Source organism: Onychostruthus taczanowskii, unplaced genomic scaffold (genome assembly GCF_017590055.1).
Source record: "Onychostruthus taczanowskii isolate IOZ18803 unplaced genomic scaffold, ASM1759005v1 scaffold10, whole genome shotgun sequence".
Taxonomy (NCBI): Eukaryota; Metazoa; Chordata; class Aves; order Passeriformes; family Passeridae; genus Onychostruthus; species Onychostruthus taczanowskii.
This window is the reverse complement of record NW_024496526.1, coordinates 6684326-6702793: the sequence shown is the minus strand read 5'-3', so window position 1 is coordinate 6702793 and position 18468 is coordinate 6684326. Positions and strand designations below refer to the sequence as shown.

Sequence of the window (18468 nt, the reverse complement as noted above, 5' to 3'; positions counted from 1 at the left end):
GCAAGCACTTCCAGACTGGCCCCCAGAATACAGTAACAAATTTTTCCCTATACAGTCATTATGTCTGTGTTCTCTGCATGCCACAACCAGAGTCTGGTAGGATGAATCTCCAAGAAATGCCCACATAATTTATTTTGCATTTTGTGAGAGGTTGCACCTGTGTGGTTGTGCACTGAGGGCTATGAGTAAATCAGTTGGTGCTCCAGTGTGTAGATTTTTGCCTCTATCTGAACTGAGACTGCTTATAGCTGCAGAAGCTATACGGCCACGCTTCAGCCCTTGCAGTCTAAACCTGACACACTGGCTTTCTTTTAAGACCTTTGGGCATTTCTGGTAATGAAGGTGCAAAAAGAATACTGATCAGTCATTCTGAATGTTAGCAATTATTCTACATGTAGCTCTAATTCTATGCGTGTCCTAGGGAAAGGGAGAAAGTTCCTTATATCAGGCAGTCTCTAATCTGATTAGTATTCCAGAGACTGTTTGTCTTCCTTATCGTTCGTCTGTTTGTGCACCTGTCAGATCTTCACCTTCATCTATTATAGATGGGATTAAATCCTTTAAAATAAAGTCTCTCATATAATTAAAATAAGTATTCCCTTTCATCTTTCAGACTGTGTCCCCTAACTATTGAGAGACTACTGTAATGACTTCCCTAATGTGCCCTGTGTGCCTGTGAGTTGAAGGATGCCATGAATGTCTCACCAGTGCCTGGCATTGAATTTCCCTGCCTCTGCTTTCATTACATCTGCAGCACTCAGGCTGCATGGGTAGTGGACTTTCTCCTGATTAAGTGCCTTGATAGCTGATGGTTTCTTAATTGATTCTCTTGTTGATAACAAGATTGAAAAGGCTTTTTCATTTGTGTGTCAGCAGCCAAAGAGGGAGCAGGTGCTGTGGATGAAGAAGACTTCATTAAGGCATTTGAAGATGTCCCAACAGTTCAGGTAAGTAGCGTTAGGGGTTAAACCACGCTGTACTAAAAAGCAGAAGGTGGATATAGGATCTCATCACTGGCAAATTGTGCTTCATTGTGATGTTGGCAAATCTTTAAGGGGGAACCAGGCTAGAAGTTGAAGGGAGGCAAGTTCTAAATGGTGTGGGGTGTGCTAGTAGTTTATGTGAAACCCTCTGGGAACTGAAAGCAGTGAAGGTGACTTGTGTCTCAGGGATCGCTGCTGTTGTGAGTGTGACAACTGGACCATGCATGTATGCTGATTTAACTGGATAGCTGAGATGCATCATGTATCCCCTCTCCTTCACTGGAGCTTTATATTTGGGACAGCTGAACAGCACATGTGTCCACTCATCATCTTTTGTAGGTTTTGAACTAATATAGCCACTAGTAGCTGCAGGAATGCTGCTTAAAATTGTGAAACTATAGTAAAATAATGCAATATGATCCTTTAATCATCTTGTGATAGTTTCTAAATTTTTGGTTGCAGGCAATGGGTGTAAATTCTGTGCGTTGTGCAAAGCCAGTTGTGTCCAAGGCTAGCACATGATGTTTAAGCATTGAGGTGCAAAGGACATAAGAATGTAGTTGGGAAGTGATCTGATTTTATGGAGTAAATCCTGCATTACGGTGCTGCTCTGTATTTCAATTTGTAGATTTATTCCAGCCGGGATCTTGAGGAATCCATAAACAAGATCAGAGAGATACTATCAGATGATAAACATGACTGGGAACAGAGAGTTTCTGCGGTAAGTATTGAATTTAGATAGGATCTCTATTAATACAAGCTTTTTCTACACTGAGCTTAATCCCACTGAGGATACTGAGAAAACATCAGACTAAGGCTGGAATGTAGTTTTAGTGGTGAGCACTTGTTATGTTCCCCCAAACTTGAGGAAAATGTTTCCTTGTGAGACTGAATTTAAGCCACATTTGTGAGAGAAATTGCTCTTTGGTATACAAGAGTCTGTTGAGACAGCATCAGGTTGAACTGGAAGCTGTGCAGTAAATGCAGGTTCAAAGCTAGAAATTTGCTTGCGGGTGCTAAAATCAAAATGTCAAGTCTTACTCAGAATATCTGAAAACTTACCTGATAAGGCAGAAAATTACTTTGCTTACAGAGGACTTATTTATACTTCTGCAAAAGGGAGGTGTAAAATAATTCAGCAAGAATCTACACACTTAAGTTTTGAATAAATAAATAAGTCTGTGGGAAGTGTGGAAGTGGAAAATTGGATGTTATGTTCATGCCAAGATCAAATACTATTTACTGAGGTGAGCTGTGTTTTCATGATACAAATAGATGCACAGTCTTGTCTACACAGCAGACTTTCATCACTGGTGTAGCAGCTTTGCCATGTCTGTCAAACCCTGTATTACAGATCTGAGTGGCAGACTGGGCTGATTCAGCTTACTGCTGTTTAATTTTATTTCTGTACTGAGTAACAGGGAGATGAAATCAAGCCCATGTGCAGATGCAGTGGTGCATGGGAGGGTCTGTGAAGCTGTCAGAGGATTGTCTGCGGGATGGGATGGTGGTCCTGTAATATTAATAGGAAATTTCCCATTTTGATGGGGTCAAGGTTCCACTTCTGCTAGAGCCAGATAACTGTTTTAATGAAGTAAATGGACACATTCTGGATACAAGTCATTATTACCCAGGCCTGAATGTGAACCATGCCCTTTAAGTCTAGATATCTTTTTAACATGAGAGTCAGCTGTGAGATTACCTAAATGTTAGAAGCTGCTGTAAATAGGGGAACAAAGGATAATGTTTAAGATACCTTTTGATTATAAAAATATTGTTTGGGTTATTAAGTATACAGTTTGAGTAGCTGTATGCAACACTTTTGGATTTCTGTAAGTTAGCAAGGATGTTTAGCATATTGTACCTAGTATGTTTACTAACCATGGGTTGAATATGAGATAGGAAATAATAAAAGTACTTGGACATCAAGAATCAACTTCCTCAATGCATGTAGATGAATAATTGCACAAGAAACCTGGAATCAGGTATTGGTCTTGAGTTGTCCTTATATTTGCTGCTCATTAACTGTCACTGATTTCTTTTATACTGCTAACAGTTGAAAAAGATCCGCTCCTTACTTTTGGCTGGAGCTGCAGAATATGATAACTTCTTCCAACACTTAAGACTTTTGGATGGAGCATTTAAATTATCTGCTAAAGACCTGCGGTCTCAAGTTGTACGAGAGGCTTGTATCACCTTGGGGTGAGTTTATTTTCTATGTGTGTTTGAAATGTGATGTAGAAGAAAAGGAACAGGCATTGATTAAAACAGTCAGGATGCAGCTTGTGCTGCTAGTGCTGTGCTAGAACATGATTTTTCTGCATTTGTTTCAAACTCCATCATGTAGGCCACTAATTGTAATTCTGCTAAGCTGTGTTCCTGAGTACTAAACAATGCTGATGTGGGCTGCACAGAATGAACGAGCAAGCCATGCCTTCATGCACAAGTAGGGAAGCACTGAACACTAAAGCTGGGAATGTTTATGTTTTGTTCTGATTTGGATTGAGCTAATTTTTATTTCTGATGGTCTATCCTTTGTGAAATACTTCAAGAAAAAGTGTGCTGCAGTGTTTCTGACATGTTTTTTTTTAAAAATAGGGAGCTTCAGAGAAGTTGTACTATAAACTAACATAAAGGTGTTCTATCACCTTGATCCCATTTGTTTGATAATAAATTTTTTAGCTATGCTAGTTACTTTTTTTTATGCTGACCTTACTGTTTCTCAGGGTTCAGATGAATATAGGACACAAATTTGAAATGAAAGGAAAGGAACTGTTTTTTGAAACATGGTGCTATCTGTCCTTTGGAGTTGGAGAGGAGGTGACAGTTGCAAAGATCGAGATGTCAGATGTGCTTATGTCACATGTTCTGTACAAGTCTGACTTGCTTTATCTTCAGCTCACTTACCAGCGTGACTTCATTCTGTTTTTCAGACATTTGTCATCAGTTCTGGGAAACAAGTTTGACCATGGGGCAGAAGCCATCATGCCAACAATTTTTAATCTAATTCCAAATAGTGCCAAAGTCATGGCCACTTCTGGTGTTGTAGCAGTTAGATTAATCATTCGAGTAAGTATACATCAAAAGAGAACAGTGTTATAATTTCTGAACACTGCAGTGTTTCTGATGAAATATGAATGCTGCTGCAATAAAAATAAGATTAATGCCTAATCTACTTTTCTGATAGTGCTGGGCTTGGCTGTCTCAGATGTTCTGCAGCCTTGTGCAGATGATGCTTGTTAAGCTCTGTCAAAATAGTAGGGGAAATGTTTCTTTTTGCAGGGCAAGATATTTCTATCTCTCTAAGAGCTGAGCAAATATTTTTCTTTGAAACTATTTTAGACCAGCCTTGCAGCACAGACTCATCCTCTTAATTATGCTCTAAAATACCTCACAGACAGTCCATGTTTCTCAAAAGTATTAGTTCACAGTGGTGACTTCTGCCTAGTGATTCATTGGGTAAGCTGTAGGTAGCCTAATGTCTCTAAAATTGTCACCATTGCAGTTTAGATCCTTCTGCAGTGACTTCAGCTACTTGACTCACTAGAGAGTGTCATTATAGAAGAAAATCAAGTATTTGTTATAAGTATTTTAGCTGATAAGTTGTAAAATATTTTTGATATTAAAAAATTGCCTATATCTGTTAGTGTGCAGTTCTGTGTTTAAGTAATGAGCAGCAATAAGGATCTGAGTACTGAGCTCAGGTGGCTGAAGGAGATGGTCTTTCATTCTATGGAATTGTTGTGTAAAGATTTCTTCCTGTTCTTGTTTGTTTACTTCCAGCACACGCACATCCCTCGGTTAATACCCATCATAACCAGTAATTGTACCTCCAAGTCTGTTGCAGTTAGAAGGTGAGAAGTTAGTTTGCATTTACTGGTTTTTAGTGGTAAATAGATGCTTTCTGAAAATGTGAATGTATTTGTTGTTATTTGTGAAAAGGGTTGAAAACACACTTATTATAACATGAATCTCATTCTTCTCCATGATTTGAGTTCAAATTCAAAGTCAATTATCCTTCATAACTGCATCACTGCAGAGAGCAAGAGGCATTTTTCCACAAGGAGAAATGGTTTTTAAACTAATTGTTGTCCTTACATGTTGTTATAGCAGCATATTATTTTGGCATTTTTACAGACACGTTCTTATTCCCCACTGCTGACTGTTACAGTGACTTGTTTTCTTTGAGCCAGTAAATCAGATTTACAAGCAAGCATCACCTGGAAGGGAAGTTGGACTGAATGATCTAATGGTCCTTTCTGCAATTATAAGTGCTTCAGTCCACTACCTCACTCTTGCCTCCTCCACATGCTTTAACTGGCTCTCTTTGAGTTAGACAGAAGGAAGGGCTTTATAGTTGCTGTATTTGGTGACAAATCTTGAACACACTTCAGCACACTTGTGCCTTAAGGTTCTTGAAGTGAGGAAGGGAAAGTTGGAAGGTCTGTCCCCACGTGAGGCTAACTGTGAGGTTTCTGTGTGAAGCCTGGACTAACAGGTACACAGTATCAGTATCAATCCTCTGGGCCTGTATCTTGTTTAATGAAAAAATGAAGCTTCCAGGATTGTTTTATGGCAGTCCCTCTCTTCAGGCTTCTCTATAGCAAGCTGCCTCCAGTTAATACTTCTGACTGTTTGTTAATGGTTTTTTAGAGCTGTTGATATTTTTATTGAGGTCCACACTGAATTTTGATGTCCCAAAACGCTTCCTAAGCAAAGATGGCTGTTGTTCAGAGTCAGGTATGGCAAAGCCAGCGTGCCCCTGTTAACTTGAACTCAGCAATTCTTCTCCTCTCTCCTCTCAGGCGCTGCTTTGAATTTTTAGACTTGCTGTTGCAGGAGTGGCAAACACACTCCTTAGAAAGGTAAGTTCTGAATACAAGTGGGTGTGTTCTCTCCTACGTATTTGGGGAGATTTTACAGAGAAGGAGATAATTTCCTGGATCATTCTGGAGAAAGGATCATTTAGGTGAGAAGATTATATTGGGTAGCTGTAGTAGAGATGTTTTTGCCATCCAAAAGAAGCACATATGCACATCCACTGTTTGTTCTGTAGTTCTGTCAGAGTTTGGTGAAAGAGCACAAAAGATCCTTGATGGAAATGAAAGGATGTGGCGAACTGTTCTCAGAAACCAAGGCAAAATCAAATTAGTCATTTGTTATAACTATGGACACATCTTTCTAAACTGCTGGATAATATTTTCTTTATTATTTCAGACACATATCAGTGTTGGCTGAAACAATAAAAAAGGGAATTCATGATGCAGACTCTGAAGCAAGGATAGAGGCAAGAAAGTAAGTGGAAGCTTGTTGGTTCTCTTCTTCCTCCCCATCTTTGCCCCTGTGTTGTGAGTTAGTGATATTGCATGGTCGAGACAAAAATCCAGTCAAGATACATTCTCCTGACTTCCCAGTTGGTGGAAAAAAGAGAGGCTGAGGTGACCATTCTGTACAGTTCCCTGAGGAGGGGAAACAGTGAGTGCTGATCCTTTCTTCCTGCAATCTGGTGATAGACAGGTGGGAATGCTTTAAAGCTCTGACAGGGGAAGTTCTGGCTGGACATCAGGAAGCATTTCTCTGCCAAGAGAGGGGTCAAACACTGGAACAGGGTTCCTAGAGAGGTGGTCAATGCCCCGAACCTGTTTCAGGGGCACTTGGACAATGTCCTTAAGAACAGACTTCAACTTTTGGTCAGCCCTAAATTGGTCAGGCAGCTGGACCAGATGTCTCTTATAGGTTCCATCCCACTGAAGTAGCCTATTCTATTCTTATTTGCCACTCTTGAAATAAAAGTTCTTGTGCTAGTACATGGCTAAATAGTATCTTAAATTAAGGTAGTATTTTATGAAATTGAAAAAAAATTTGGTCAGGCAGCTGGACCAGGTGTCTCTTATAGGTTCCATCCCACTGAAGTAGCCTATTCTATTCTTATTTGCCATTCTTGAAATAAAAGTGCTAGTACATGGCTAAGTAGTATCTTAAATTAATGTAGTATTTTATGAAATTGAAAAAAAAATTTTTTGTGTCTATCTGTAGGAAGTTTTAATATTTGCAAATAATTTTATTCTTTTGAAGATCTTAGGCGTTTCCATTAATATGATCATACTTAGGGTAGTGTGCTGTGTACCACGATGATGCTTTTCTGAAGAGAACACTACAGGAATGTTTTTCTGCAGAAGCAGGATAGTGTAAAATATGAAAACAATGAATGATAAATTTTATTAATCTAAATGCTGTGTTTTTAGCAGTGGTGTTTCACGGTAGGATGTTTAAATCCTTTTGAAAGGCAGCATGTCCATCACTGAAAATTACAGTAGTCACTGAGACTTCACAGCAGGTGACTAGTTAAGCTGAATAGACAGCAAGGAGAATGGCATGGGACTTCAGAGAGCCTGCTTAATTCTCTCTTCCCATGTTTATTAAATAGTAGTGTGGCTGATTGTGAGAAGGAAATTTGTTTTCTTCTTGTGATGTGAGAGTGCATGTGGCTTCTCTGAGGACTGGCTGTCACACACAAACAATTCTTGATTCATTTGAGCTAATGATCTTAATCCTGAACTGCCCATTAGATGCCCCTTGAAAAGTACTAAGAGTCTTCATCTCCTTTGTGCCTCAAGAGTGAATGGTGTTTAGCCATCAGCCAGGAGTTTTGGACCATAGAGGAATTCTTCCCTCATCTGAAAATGCTCTTTTATTTTCATCATGGCACTGATGTGAAGTGCACATGAGCATCTCTTTCCTTTTTCTTGTTGGTTTGTTTTTTTGGGTTTTTTTTTCCAAGAAGACAGGCAGCAGCCTCAACTCAGTACAGAGACGTTTCTTTGCAGCATTCTTGGAGACCTGTTGGTTAAAGTTAAGGAAGAAAACAGTAGCTGGTGCTTTCCTGACTCAGGCCCATTCATGTGTCTTCTGCCTTTGGCAGGTTTTTGAAGTAGCTACTGCATACCCAGTCCCAAAGTAGTGTCAGTCTGGTGGGCCTGCAGTCTCCCATGTGCAGAAGACAGCTGGAGGGATGAGGGCTTCTTCCCCAATGCAGCTTTGTTGGCTATTCCTGTTTTTACAACAAATGCACCAAGTGGTTCTTTTATTTGGTTTGTCTTTTGTGCAGTTGTTTGAGCAGTACAGTGGTTGAAAAAGCTGTTTGTCTTAAACATGTCAGGGCAGTAGGTGCTTGGAAATGCCTGGGCATTAGCCCCACTGAGTGAGAAGGTGTAGTGAGAAGGGTCTGGCTGTGCCTTTGTGCCACAGCCCCATAAAGCATGGCAAAGGTGTGTTCACAGTGCTGTGTGTCATTCCAGGTGCTACTGGGGTTTCCACAGTCACTTCAGCCGAGAGGCAGAGCATTTGTACCACACCTTGGAGTCCTCCTACCAAAAGGCCCTGCAGTCCCATTTGAAGAACTCTGACAGCATCGTGTCCCTGCCACAGTCGGATCGCTCCTCCTCCAGCTCCCAGGAGAGTCTCAAGTAAGGCTTTCTGTGGCACTACCTCTCCATTTAAACAACTGCTGGCAGACTGCTCCATTAAGTTGAAGAGAACCATCACATTGCTTTGCCTCATGTGGTCATTATTTGAACTCTACACTCGGTTACTCCAAAATATTTATTTAATTAATTGTTTGTTTTTATCTAACTCTGTATGAACAACAAAACCTTGTACTGGCTTTAAAATATAATCATTATCTTGACTCCATAAATAATTTTTTGGAAGCTATTTGTGCTCAGCAGATACTGTTAGTTATTCCTTTCAGATGCTTAAAACAGTGCTTAGATTGAAGTTCTGCCTTTAGCATTAATCCTAGAGGTGTAAGTCTGTCTCTTTCCAGATAAAAGAAAAGAAATTACAAACTTGAGTTTTAACTGCAGAGTCAATATGTAACTCTTATGTTGAATGTATGTATTTTATCTACTCTCAGATATACAGTCAACTTAGACTCGAAATGTGCGTGATTTAAGTGTAAGACCTATATGAAAAATATCCATAATTTACTGGTGTAACTTTTTTAATCTGCAAAAAGTGTTCTTAAAAATCTCTTTTTGCACAAATAATGTGAATACTAATTTATTTTTAATACTATTTTAAATAATATAATGGTGATGCTGTATTCTTAAAAAATAAGCTTTGTTTATTCCTGCATATAAATAATTTCCTATTAACTTAATTGTGTACTGAGGGAACACAATTGTACTGCTCTTGATGACTGAAATATAAGTTGTGTTTTAATAAGTGTTTGTATTAACTTCCAGCCGTCCACTCTCTGCCAAAAGAAGTCCTACTGGAAGTACAACATCAAGAGGTGAGAACAGGAGCTGGAAAATGTGCTCAGGTGTTGCTGAGGAAGTGTGACATTGTGATACACAAAAACCAACTTTAATCACTGTTTACTGTTGTCTAAAATGGCAGCTCAGGATGTAGAAATTTTAATTACTTTTGGATTTTACGTCATATTCTGTACATCAGCTGCTGATAAAATAATGGTTTTTAAAAAAGTGAGTAAATCAGTCATTTCTTACACCTGAAGGGAAGCCTAAAAAGTCTTGAAAATTGTAACCAAGGTATGCTTTGTAATAGCTTGAATAAACTGCTGCTGGTGCTAAGATATGCAGCTACATAGTCTAATGGCACCTTCAGTTTTACAATTTTTGTTATTTATTCTCTGTGGTTTCAGCACTTACTGGAGGTGTCTGCACACAAGTCCTACAGTGCTAAATTCCGTCTCATTGCTAATCTGGTTTTCTTGTCAGATGGAATATTTAGGTACAGCTTTTCTGTCCTAAGTAAATGCATAAAATAATCTAAAGAATATATTTTAATGTAGAATATAATAGACAAAACTTTGCTGGTAAAAGATAAGCTGCCTTTTACACCTGACCAAGGTTGGGTTCTGGCTGGTTTGTCTGTAACTACTGAGACCTTTGATTCAAGGAGATGTTGTTGTGTAACCTACTTGACTGTGCACACAAATGCATGTTTGCTTGCAGCTGAGTAGTCAAGCTTCATGCTTAAGAGGGTGAGCATCCACAAGTGATGGGAACAACGATCCTCATGAGAAGATGAGGTGTTGGGAAGGAAGTTATTAAAACCTGGACTGAAGGACCTGCAGGTCTGTTTTGGCCAGCAACTCTCACGTGCCAGTGATGGGTACTGTGGTTGAACTTTCCCATCTAGACTCTGTTAAAAATTTCTTTTTACTGGCCTGACAGCCTTTTTGATCTTATCATTTAAGCTTTTAGAACTTTATCAAGTTCTTAGAGGTGGTATCAGAGCAGCATTGATGAAATATCTTTGCAGGCAGCGTGGGGAAGCCCACATTGCCCTGATAAAGCATTCTTAGTTGAGGTATTTCAGTGCCAGCAGGGAGTGTTAAAAATAGTACTTTAAACTGCTTGTCAGGCTCTTTGAAGCACACAGCTCAAAAAATTAATCTTCTTTATTCTGGATCTCCCACTCCCATCTGCAGCATCTACAGTAAGTACAAAATCTGTGTCAACACCAGGATCTCTGCAGCGATCCCGCAGTGACGTCGATGTGAATGCAGCAGCTAGTGCCAAGTCAAAAGTGACGTCTTCTGGAGCATCCACCCCCTTCAGTTCTGCTGCAGCCTTGCCCCCAGGGTCATACGCATCACTAGGTAAATCTGCGCGTTCTCCTCCTGCAGTTAGCTTCCTTTGGGAGCAGAAAGTGCCTCGCAGTTTTATTGGAGTAATAAGCTCTGACTAGAGGAACGTAGCTCTGAGATAGTTACCAGCTCTCCAGGATCAGTGTGTGATCTCTTGCCCTTTGAGATTAAGGAAAAAAAAACATACAGCTGAACTGACTTGAAGCAACAGTTTTGAATTGTATAATAATCTGCGTCTCACAGATTGAGGACAGTGCTACTCAATTCCTTTTGACATGTTCCCCTGTCTCTTTTCCTTCTTTTCCTTCCCTCCTTTCCTGAAACTGCTTTTCCATTGTTTTATGCTTTGAATAGTACATCTTAGTTGAGTTTGCTCCCTTTCTGTTTCACGAAGGAGAAAGATGGAGAACCAAAGAGGAGGTTGGCCTTGCCATCTCATCAGACAGGATATAAGTATCTGTTCCTTATGCTGACTCTTTGGATTATAGCCACAGGTCACATTATTCCCTCAGAGCATTGTGTTTCACCTTCAGGTGTCTCAGGGTTTCTTAAAACAAACTTTGCATTGGATCTTTCTCTCCTGGAGTTGTGATTGAAGGAGTCATGGAGGAGGAAATGCAAGGCAGTGATTGACACCATATTTGCTGAGCTTCATCTCGGTTGTGAGCAGAGCTGATCCTCTGAGCTCATTTCTTATTGTGCTGGTTTCACACTAATCTAATCCCAGACTTGTCATCGATCTACCTTTACAACAGGGAAGAAATTCAGGGGTCTGTGCTCTTGATTTAAGCTGTATACATTGTCTTCACTGAGAAGGGTTGAGGAGTTTCTTCTTTTAATGTAGGGCATTTGCTCATTAACCTGTTAAAAAGTAAGTGGTGAATTATATAGAGATGATTGTTAGGGATTCGATTTTCAGACAGGTTTCTCTCATATCTGAAATGTTTTACCTTGGCTTAGATATGTTGGTTGTATTCAGTTCAGAAGTTCAATTCTTATTCTGATTTAAATTGTTCTTACTTGGTTCAAGATGCAGATACATTGCAGTGGAAGTGTAATTACAGAACGTGAAGCTGATCACACATGGTGGTGGGCTTACAGATGCAGCACTTTTGAGTTGTGCTGCACTCTGGCTTCACTCTGGCTAAACTGGCTTCAAATAGTCTTATGTCATGAGGAAGAATGAAGAGGGAGGAAGTACCTACTTAAAGCTGACTTGGTCCTTGAAGCTTAGAGACTAAATCCAGTGTCACTCTTGTTCTTTAAGCAGGCTCTAGAAGAAAAGTAGCAAATTCAGTCTTAAGTGATGCAAACATGGCTGCTCCTGAAGGATCCTGCTTCCTTTTTACCTAGTAGGGACATTTATCACCTGCACATTCCCATGAGAGAAATGGTGAGGCAAACAATGAAAATGGAGTTGGGCAAAGGTTGGTTGTTGCAGGAGGCAAAACCTGCAAGTCTTTTCTTCCGATACATCAAGGTTTGATTTGCTGCTTGGTCCAACTTTTTTCATTTCTTTAATTGTATTAAATTTTTTTGCATATTTATTTAGCTAATATATAGTGCCCACTTCTGTTGATGTTACTGATTTTTTTCCCTATTAACCCTGTCCTTACTTTTCTTTAATTTGCCTAAAGATGGTACTACCAGTAAAACCGAGGGTAAGCAGTCTCTGTGTAACTGAGGTGTGTCCACAGTCGTACTACCCTACCTGGTCTCTGTTCTCAAAGTGTTACCTGGTTCTCATCCATGTTCACTGGTGACCTGCATGAAGTGTTGCATGGTTGTCCTGCTCATTTTGATGCCATGGGGTATTCTTCGCTTTCTCTTTGAGCTCCTCCCTGCTTTTATGGCTCTGGTCACTAAGTTGTTATGTGGGTTTCTCTATTTAAAGCACTGCTTTTGGTTGAAGGTGACCTCTGTATAGACTTAAAAAAAAAAAACCACAACAAAACCCAAAAAACTTCCAAACAACAGAAGGCTTGTGATTTCTTTTCTCCTTGATGTGTGAAGGTTTGCTGTGTTTTTCCATCCAAAGCTCAGGTCACAACTGCCAAATGCTTTTGGGAAGAGACTGGGCAGTGAGAGAATTGAATGAGATGATCACATGGCAGAAAAATGAGGACAGTAAACAATGATCTCTAGGGAAAGAATATTTAGTCAACCTCTTTAAACCTGACCTCTCTCTTTTTGTTGTTAACTGTCTGAGTGAGATGGCTTACACCAAAGACAGTTGGAGGAAAGGCTTTTTATACTAGAACACTGAGCCTGCTAGTTTGGGAAGGATCCCAGTCTGTTTTTCTGGCTCGTTGTCAAAACTTGTTCTTTATTTCTTATTTCTTCAGCAAAATAAGATCACTGGGAAATCATTTTTTCTGAGGTAGACAGGAGTTGGAAACAAAAATGTTTTCTACACAGAATGGAGATACCACACTCTCCAGCAAAGCCGTTTTTTTTCCCCAGTGCAAGTCTCTTTTCAAGGGATCTATTACTGTCTTGTGGGACTGTGCTCATATCTTTGATATGCTTGCATTTGGATGTGGTGGTCTGAGAAGTGCCACTGTGCTGTTGTGACATCTGTGTTGTTTTCCTTACTATTAGTGACACATTGATTTATTATTTGGAAGAAAAGGTCTGTACCATTTTTGGAAATGGTACTTAGTGTTGAGAGATGAGCTGACCTCTACATTTTGAGCAGGAAGTATTTGTGCTTTGTGATCTGCCAGTGATAAGGAATATGAAGTTGGCCTGAGACCTGTATTTCTAAATCAGTCATGAGTTAGATGAAAATTCCAAGTAGTTGTAATAACTGATCTTATTTCTTCTTCTGTTTTTTTTTAATTGTTGACACTTTTCTTTCTTTTGTCTTAGTTCTCAAACCTATCTATTTTTGGCCTACACTTGAAATGTTGAGGGTTTAATGTTTTATATGAAACACCAGCTTTCAATCCTCTCCTTGGCTGTAATAATGTTTGCAGAGGCCTCTTACAACAGCTGTCCTGTGCAATACCTCTATTTTTAGTTTATTAAATACTTTATTGTCATGATGAAAAAGGGTGGGGGTTTTATTTGGTTACTGTTTTCAATTCAGCTACATTAGGAGCAGATTGGATTTGATAAAAATCTGTAATAGAAACCAGCAAGTTGCTTGGGGCAGGGAAGACTGAGAATGAAGTTTCAGAAACTGAGTTTGCTATCCCCTCAGTTTTAAATACCAAGCCTTATACCTTCTTTTTGCTGTAGGATTCTCTCTTTTTTGATGAGGAAGATCAGGGAGAATTAAAGCTTAGTACAATGTAGCCAGAGTACTTAAAGAATGAGTTTAATCACTGTTTGAAACTCTTCATCTTTTTTCTTTGAGGTACTTGAGGCAAAAACCCCTTTATGTAGGATTGAGTGTATCCTTCAGTGAATAATGAAACTGAGTAAGGTCTTCTGTCAACTCTGCAATCTTGCAGACTGAGTCAGGAACTGCAGGGAAGATAAAAGCTTGTATTCTTGACATAAATGTAAAAATTAAGAGAGTGGGGTTAGAGAACAACATCCTCTTTCTTGCTCTGGAAACAGAAGGAAACAGAACATAAAGCAGAAATGTCATCTACAGTTGTGCTCCTGTGGTTTGTTTTGGGTTTTTTGCAGGTCATCAGTAAGTAATTTAAGAGAAAATTCCTGTGTTATTTTGTGTGGTTCAGCTTGACATTAAATCTGCAGTCTGGTTCCCATCATGGCTTTCTGTAGCTACATTGTAAAATTCTGCTCATTCCCCTCAGCTGGGAGCCAGCATTGTGTGGACTTGGCAGGTCCCTTCTGCTTTGCCCTTGGTTCTCCTCACGGTTTGGTTTGGAGTCACGCAGCTCAAACAAAGGAGCAAGATAGAGTAGGTGAATGCCAGCTAAGAGCTGAGTATCAGTCCTTTGGTTTTAAGTTGTGGCATCCCAACAACTGGCAAATGCTGTAGAAATGCACTTCCTTATGGAAAGGTAGGGGAGTCTGTATACCAGTGAGGTTTGTGCAGGTCTTCATGCAGTGTACAGATGTGCTTGATTGCCCTCATGTATGGGGATCTTTTGAACTGCATTAAGGGTTTTACACAGAGAAAGCTCAAAAGAGATAAATTACAGTCTTGATCTTCACAGCTAGTGCTAGGGAGGTGGCCCTGATGCCGTGTTTGGTATACAGGATTAAAAGGAAACCTTAGAAAAGTTTCTTCTTATTTCATAATGAAACAGCTCTTCAAATAATATTTTAAAAGGCTGCTTAATGCTTTCATTAATTAGAATGGTTCAGAGCATTTGTGTTACCTTTTTTTTTCAAAGGAAGCATGAAGTTAAGCCCTTTGACAAAGCATTTTTCCAAAAGGGAAAGCATAAATGCTGGTTTGACCTGCGACTGGCAAGCTCGAAACAAAATCATCAGTTTGCAGTCAGTGGCACAATTTTTAATAGCTTTTGGTATTCACCAGAAAGGCAATAAAATGGGGCTTGTTACAGTTTTCAGATAACTTAGGCTCAGGTGGACACCTTGAGTGCATTATCAAAGGCTTTGGGTGTAACACAAGTTTAAAGAAATGGCCATTCCCATTTTCTTCTCTGCCCTAAAGCTCTCCCTTGTCCTTAAGAGTGAGGCTTGATTCAAAGTCATGACTGACAGTGATACCTTACACGGAATTGCTCAGGTAGTAGGTTTTTTGCTTTTCTTGCTCCATCCCTTTGCAACTGCTGAGTTGATTTGGCTTTGTTTGTTTGTGTAGGGTAAAGTGGAGTGTTCACTGAGCCCTCTGCTTTGGAGGGAGATCTCACTAAAACCCTGAGGTAGCACAGCCTGATGGTTTCCAATAAGATCAAGTGCCTCTCAGGGAAAAGCATTGTGCAGAGTCAGGTCTTTCTGACATTGGAGAAGTGTTAAATATGCATGGAAGCCTTTCTGATGGGGGTTGTAAAAAGTTCTTTTAATGTTACCTGTGTTTTTAATTGATGTCTGTGTGTCTCCCATGTCCATGTGTTATTTACCAGTGATACATCTAGGGCTAGAGGCTCTTTCTGGAATATTTTTCTCCAAGTGGGGCAAAAACCCCAGTGCTGGGTAACCTAAATGCATTAACATGATCCCTGGAGAGACCATCATTGCCCCAGTGCATCCATGTCTAACTTGTGTGGTTATAGGTGTCCCTATTCACAGCATGAAATTGATTAAAGTGAGTTGTGAAGGTGTTGCATACCATTTCTAGAGTATTTGAAAACATTTTCTTCAGTGTGAAAACTTCCCTAGAGAGACCATCATTGCCCCAGTGCATCCATGTCTAACTTATGTGGTTACAGGTGTCCCTATTCACAGCATGGAATTGATTAAAGTGAGTTGTGAAGCTGTTGCATACCATTTCCAGAGTATTTGAAAACCATTTTCTTCAGTGTGAAGACGGAGTGTCATAAAGCCTATGGCTGTTCTGTGCACTGGGGGTAGGGATGCTGCAGTATCCGCCCAGAGGATGCAGCCTTCCAGGTGAAGCCTCTTGTAAAGCACAAATGTTATCAGAGAATCTTCCTTAATTTGTTCCATTTCTGAAAAAAAACAAACCAAAACAACCTTTCTAGGTTTAGGCATTTGCTAGACCTTTCAGGGTTGATTCTGAACCATTGTTGTAAAAATGATAATAACTTTTAAAAAATAAAAGCAGAACCTCCTAAAAATGCAGAAATGGTTTCTTAACACAACTCATTTATATGGAGTCTTTCAAAATCTTTTCTGTACCAATAGCAGTGTGGAATTTAGATCAAGGGCTTTTTTATGGAAATAGTTTCATGATATTTGGAAACCATGTTGGGGCAGTCTTTATCTGTTCCTTTGCTATGTTGTTGTTGTTAGGATGCAGAAATACTTTCAAAAGCAGCAGAAAAATAATGGTTGTGAAATGGTTGTGAACTAGATAGGGAGACAAAGCCACTTAAAAGCAAAGAAGTTTTGGGAGGGGAGGTGTTTGCTTGAATTTAAGAACAAGAACAAGTCTAAATAGCTTACTTGATATTGTATTTCCAGTCCTGCTTGAAATGAGTTTTTCTGTCTGGGTTAGAGTGATAGAGATAAAGCCACACACATAGTCCTATGTGCAAATAACTCTTGGATGTGAGTGCAGATTCTTGTTTGCAAATGAAATTCTTGGGGGAATGTAGAAGCCACAGTTGTGTTGTATGGATTAACTATTATATATGCATGTTGTACTTGGTATAATATATATTAAAAATCTATTTGCACAATGCAAGTCCAATGCAGTGTTAGTTCAAATGCTTGTCAGCATTTTTTAAAGGATGGGAAAATCTGTATCAGTGTATGGACTCTGTTCTTACTGTGGAAGAGTAACTTCTCCTCTCACGCTGTTCTCTCTGACACCCAGTAGGCCTAAATCAGTGTGCAAACGTACCAGTCCAAAAGGAAGCAGAATTTTGTTCCTGGGCATTTTTTCATTCATTCAGAAACTGCTAAAATTGTTAGGCATCTGTCCACCAGCCCTCAGGGGTTTCAAAATAGGACTGAGTTTTTTTCTTCCAGTCCTGTTGATAAATCACATGTTAATTAAGTTTGTGTTAGTTCTGTTTAATTTTTTTGAGCCTCTAGAAATGGTTTCAGAAGCTAATCTCAGTTTCACTTTATATATTATTTTAGACTTTGTATTTCATAAGTTGGGAAAGTCACACATCTTATCCCAGTTTTCCCCTTCTTAGACACCTACTGATGAAGGTACAAGGAAAAAAATAAAATAAAAAAAAAAAAAAAAGCCAACTTTCGTAGATGCAGAAAAATCCAGAAAATTTTGAGGGTCTCTGTGTAACAGGAGGCGACATCAGTCCCTTCTCACCCAGTCTTGGCCATGCACATCACTAAATGTGTCTTCCAGTACTGCCTGTTACTGTGTGTAGTGTTGAATTTCAGCTTGATTTCCCCCTAGGACTTCTGCAATGCCAAGGCCTCCCACTGGCCTTCCGGAAGGGTGTAAATGAATTCCATTACTGGTTCCTAAGGTGGTCAGGTTTCAATTCTTGTCCTACTGTGATGCCTTCCTGATAGAAGTGAAGGGAAGCCTTGAGCTTTTGAGAGGAGCACCATGTCTGCCTGCCTCCTTCCCCGTGCCTGCCTGCCTTGGAGCCTGTGTTGGGCTTTGGGTCCAGCTCATTAACAAGTGGCAGAGTGGCTGCTCACCTGTGCAGAGCCGTTCCAAACTGGCATGGGGTGGGATCGGGCTGGCAGAGAGCTCTAGAGCTTGCCTCCAGTGGTGCATCAGGCTGACCTGTTGTAAGGGGCAAGAATGCCCTACAGCAGAGGAATCTGCAGGATTGCTTGTGGTAAAGACATCAGCAGCCAGTTTTATGACTGTTGGACCCACATGGGTGTGCTCAGAGCTTGTTCAGTTGAGACAGTGGTTAAAAAGTTTGTGTTTTCCCAGTTTTCTGCTGATGATTCCTTCTGTGTCTTGTCTATAAACAATTGTGTGAATGTACTTCCCTGTACTTTGCCTACTGAGCTCTTTTAAAGCTAGGTGCTGGTGGAGAGGTTTGAAGTAGAGCTGTCTTGTAGGCTTCTTCCCTTGCAAACAAATTTGTCCTTTCTTCTCAAAGTTAGGCATCTCCTTGTCACTTTGGGTCTAGCAGAAGCTTTCAGACCATGTTATGAATATTTTGAGAGCTCAGAGAAGGAACATAGCTCTGTGTGGGCTGCTTGCCATTGTCTTGTCCTGCATGTGTGCCTTATGTCAAGTGGGTTTTTTTGGGTGGGAAGTGTGTGTGTTTCCCTGTTCATATATCTGTATGCTTGTGGTGGAGACAGAGGGCAGGAGATGAGTATCTATAACCAGTGGGTGCAGCTGTCTAGACTTCT

General features: G+C 39.9%; 1 protein-coding gene across 16 annotated transcripts in view; it reads left to right on the top strand.

Annotated features, from left to right (window-relative positions):
* The window catches only part of CLASP1 (cytoplasmic linker associated protein 1), a 171620-nt gene that overhangs the window by 81192 nt on the left and 71960 nt on the right, over window positions 1-18468 (top strand). For 13 of the 16 annotated variants that reach the window (XM_041403658.1, XM_041403650.1, XM_041403603.1 and 10 more), the window contains 10 exons: window positions 874-947; window positions 1612-1704; window positions 3040-3185; window positions 3917-4052; window positions 4767-4837; window positions 5789-5848; window positions 6201-6278; window positions 8282-8449; window positions 9230-9279; window positions 10444-10614. In XM_041403658.1, coding sequence (XP_041259592.1) covers window positions 874-947; window positions 1612-1704; window positions 3040-3185; window positions 3917-4052; window positions 4767-4837; window positions 5789-5848; window positions 6201-6278; window positions 8282-8449; window positions 9230-9279; window positions 10444-10614 — 1047 coding nt within the window. The remainder of the gene's footprint in view (window positions 1-873; window positions 948-1611; window positions 1705-3039; window positions 3186-3916; window positions 4053-4766; window positions 4838-5788; window positions 5849-6200; window positions 6279-8281; window positions 8450-9229; window positions 9280-10443; window positions 10615-18468) is intronic. The other 3 variants (XM_041403676.1, XM_041403683.1, XM_041403571.1) reach the window with 1 other exon arrangement.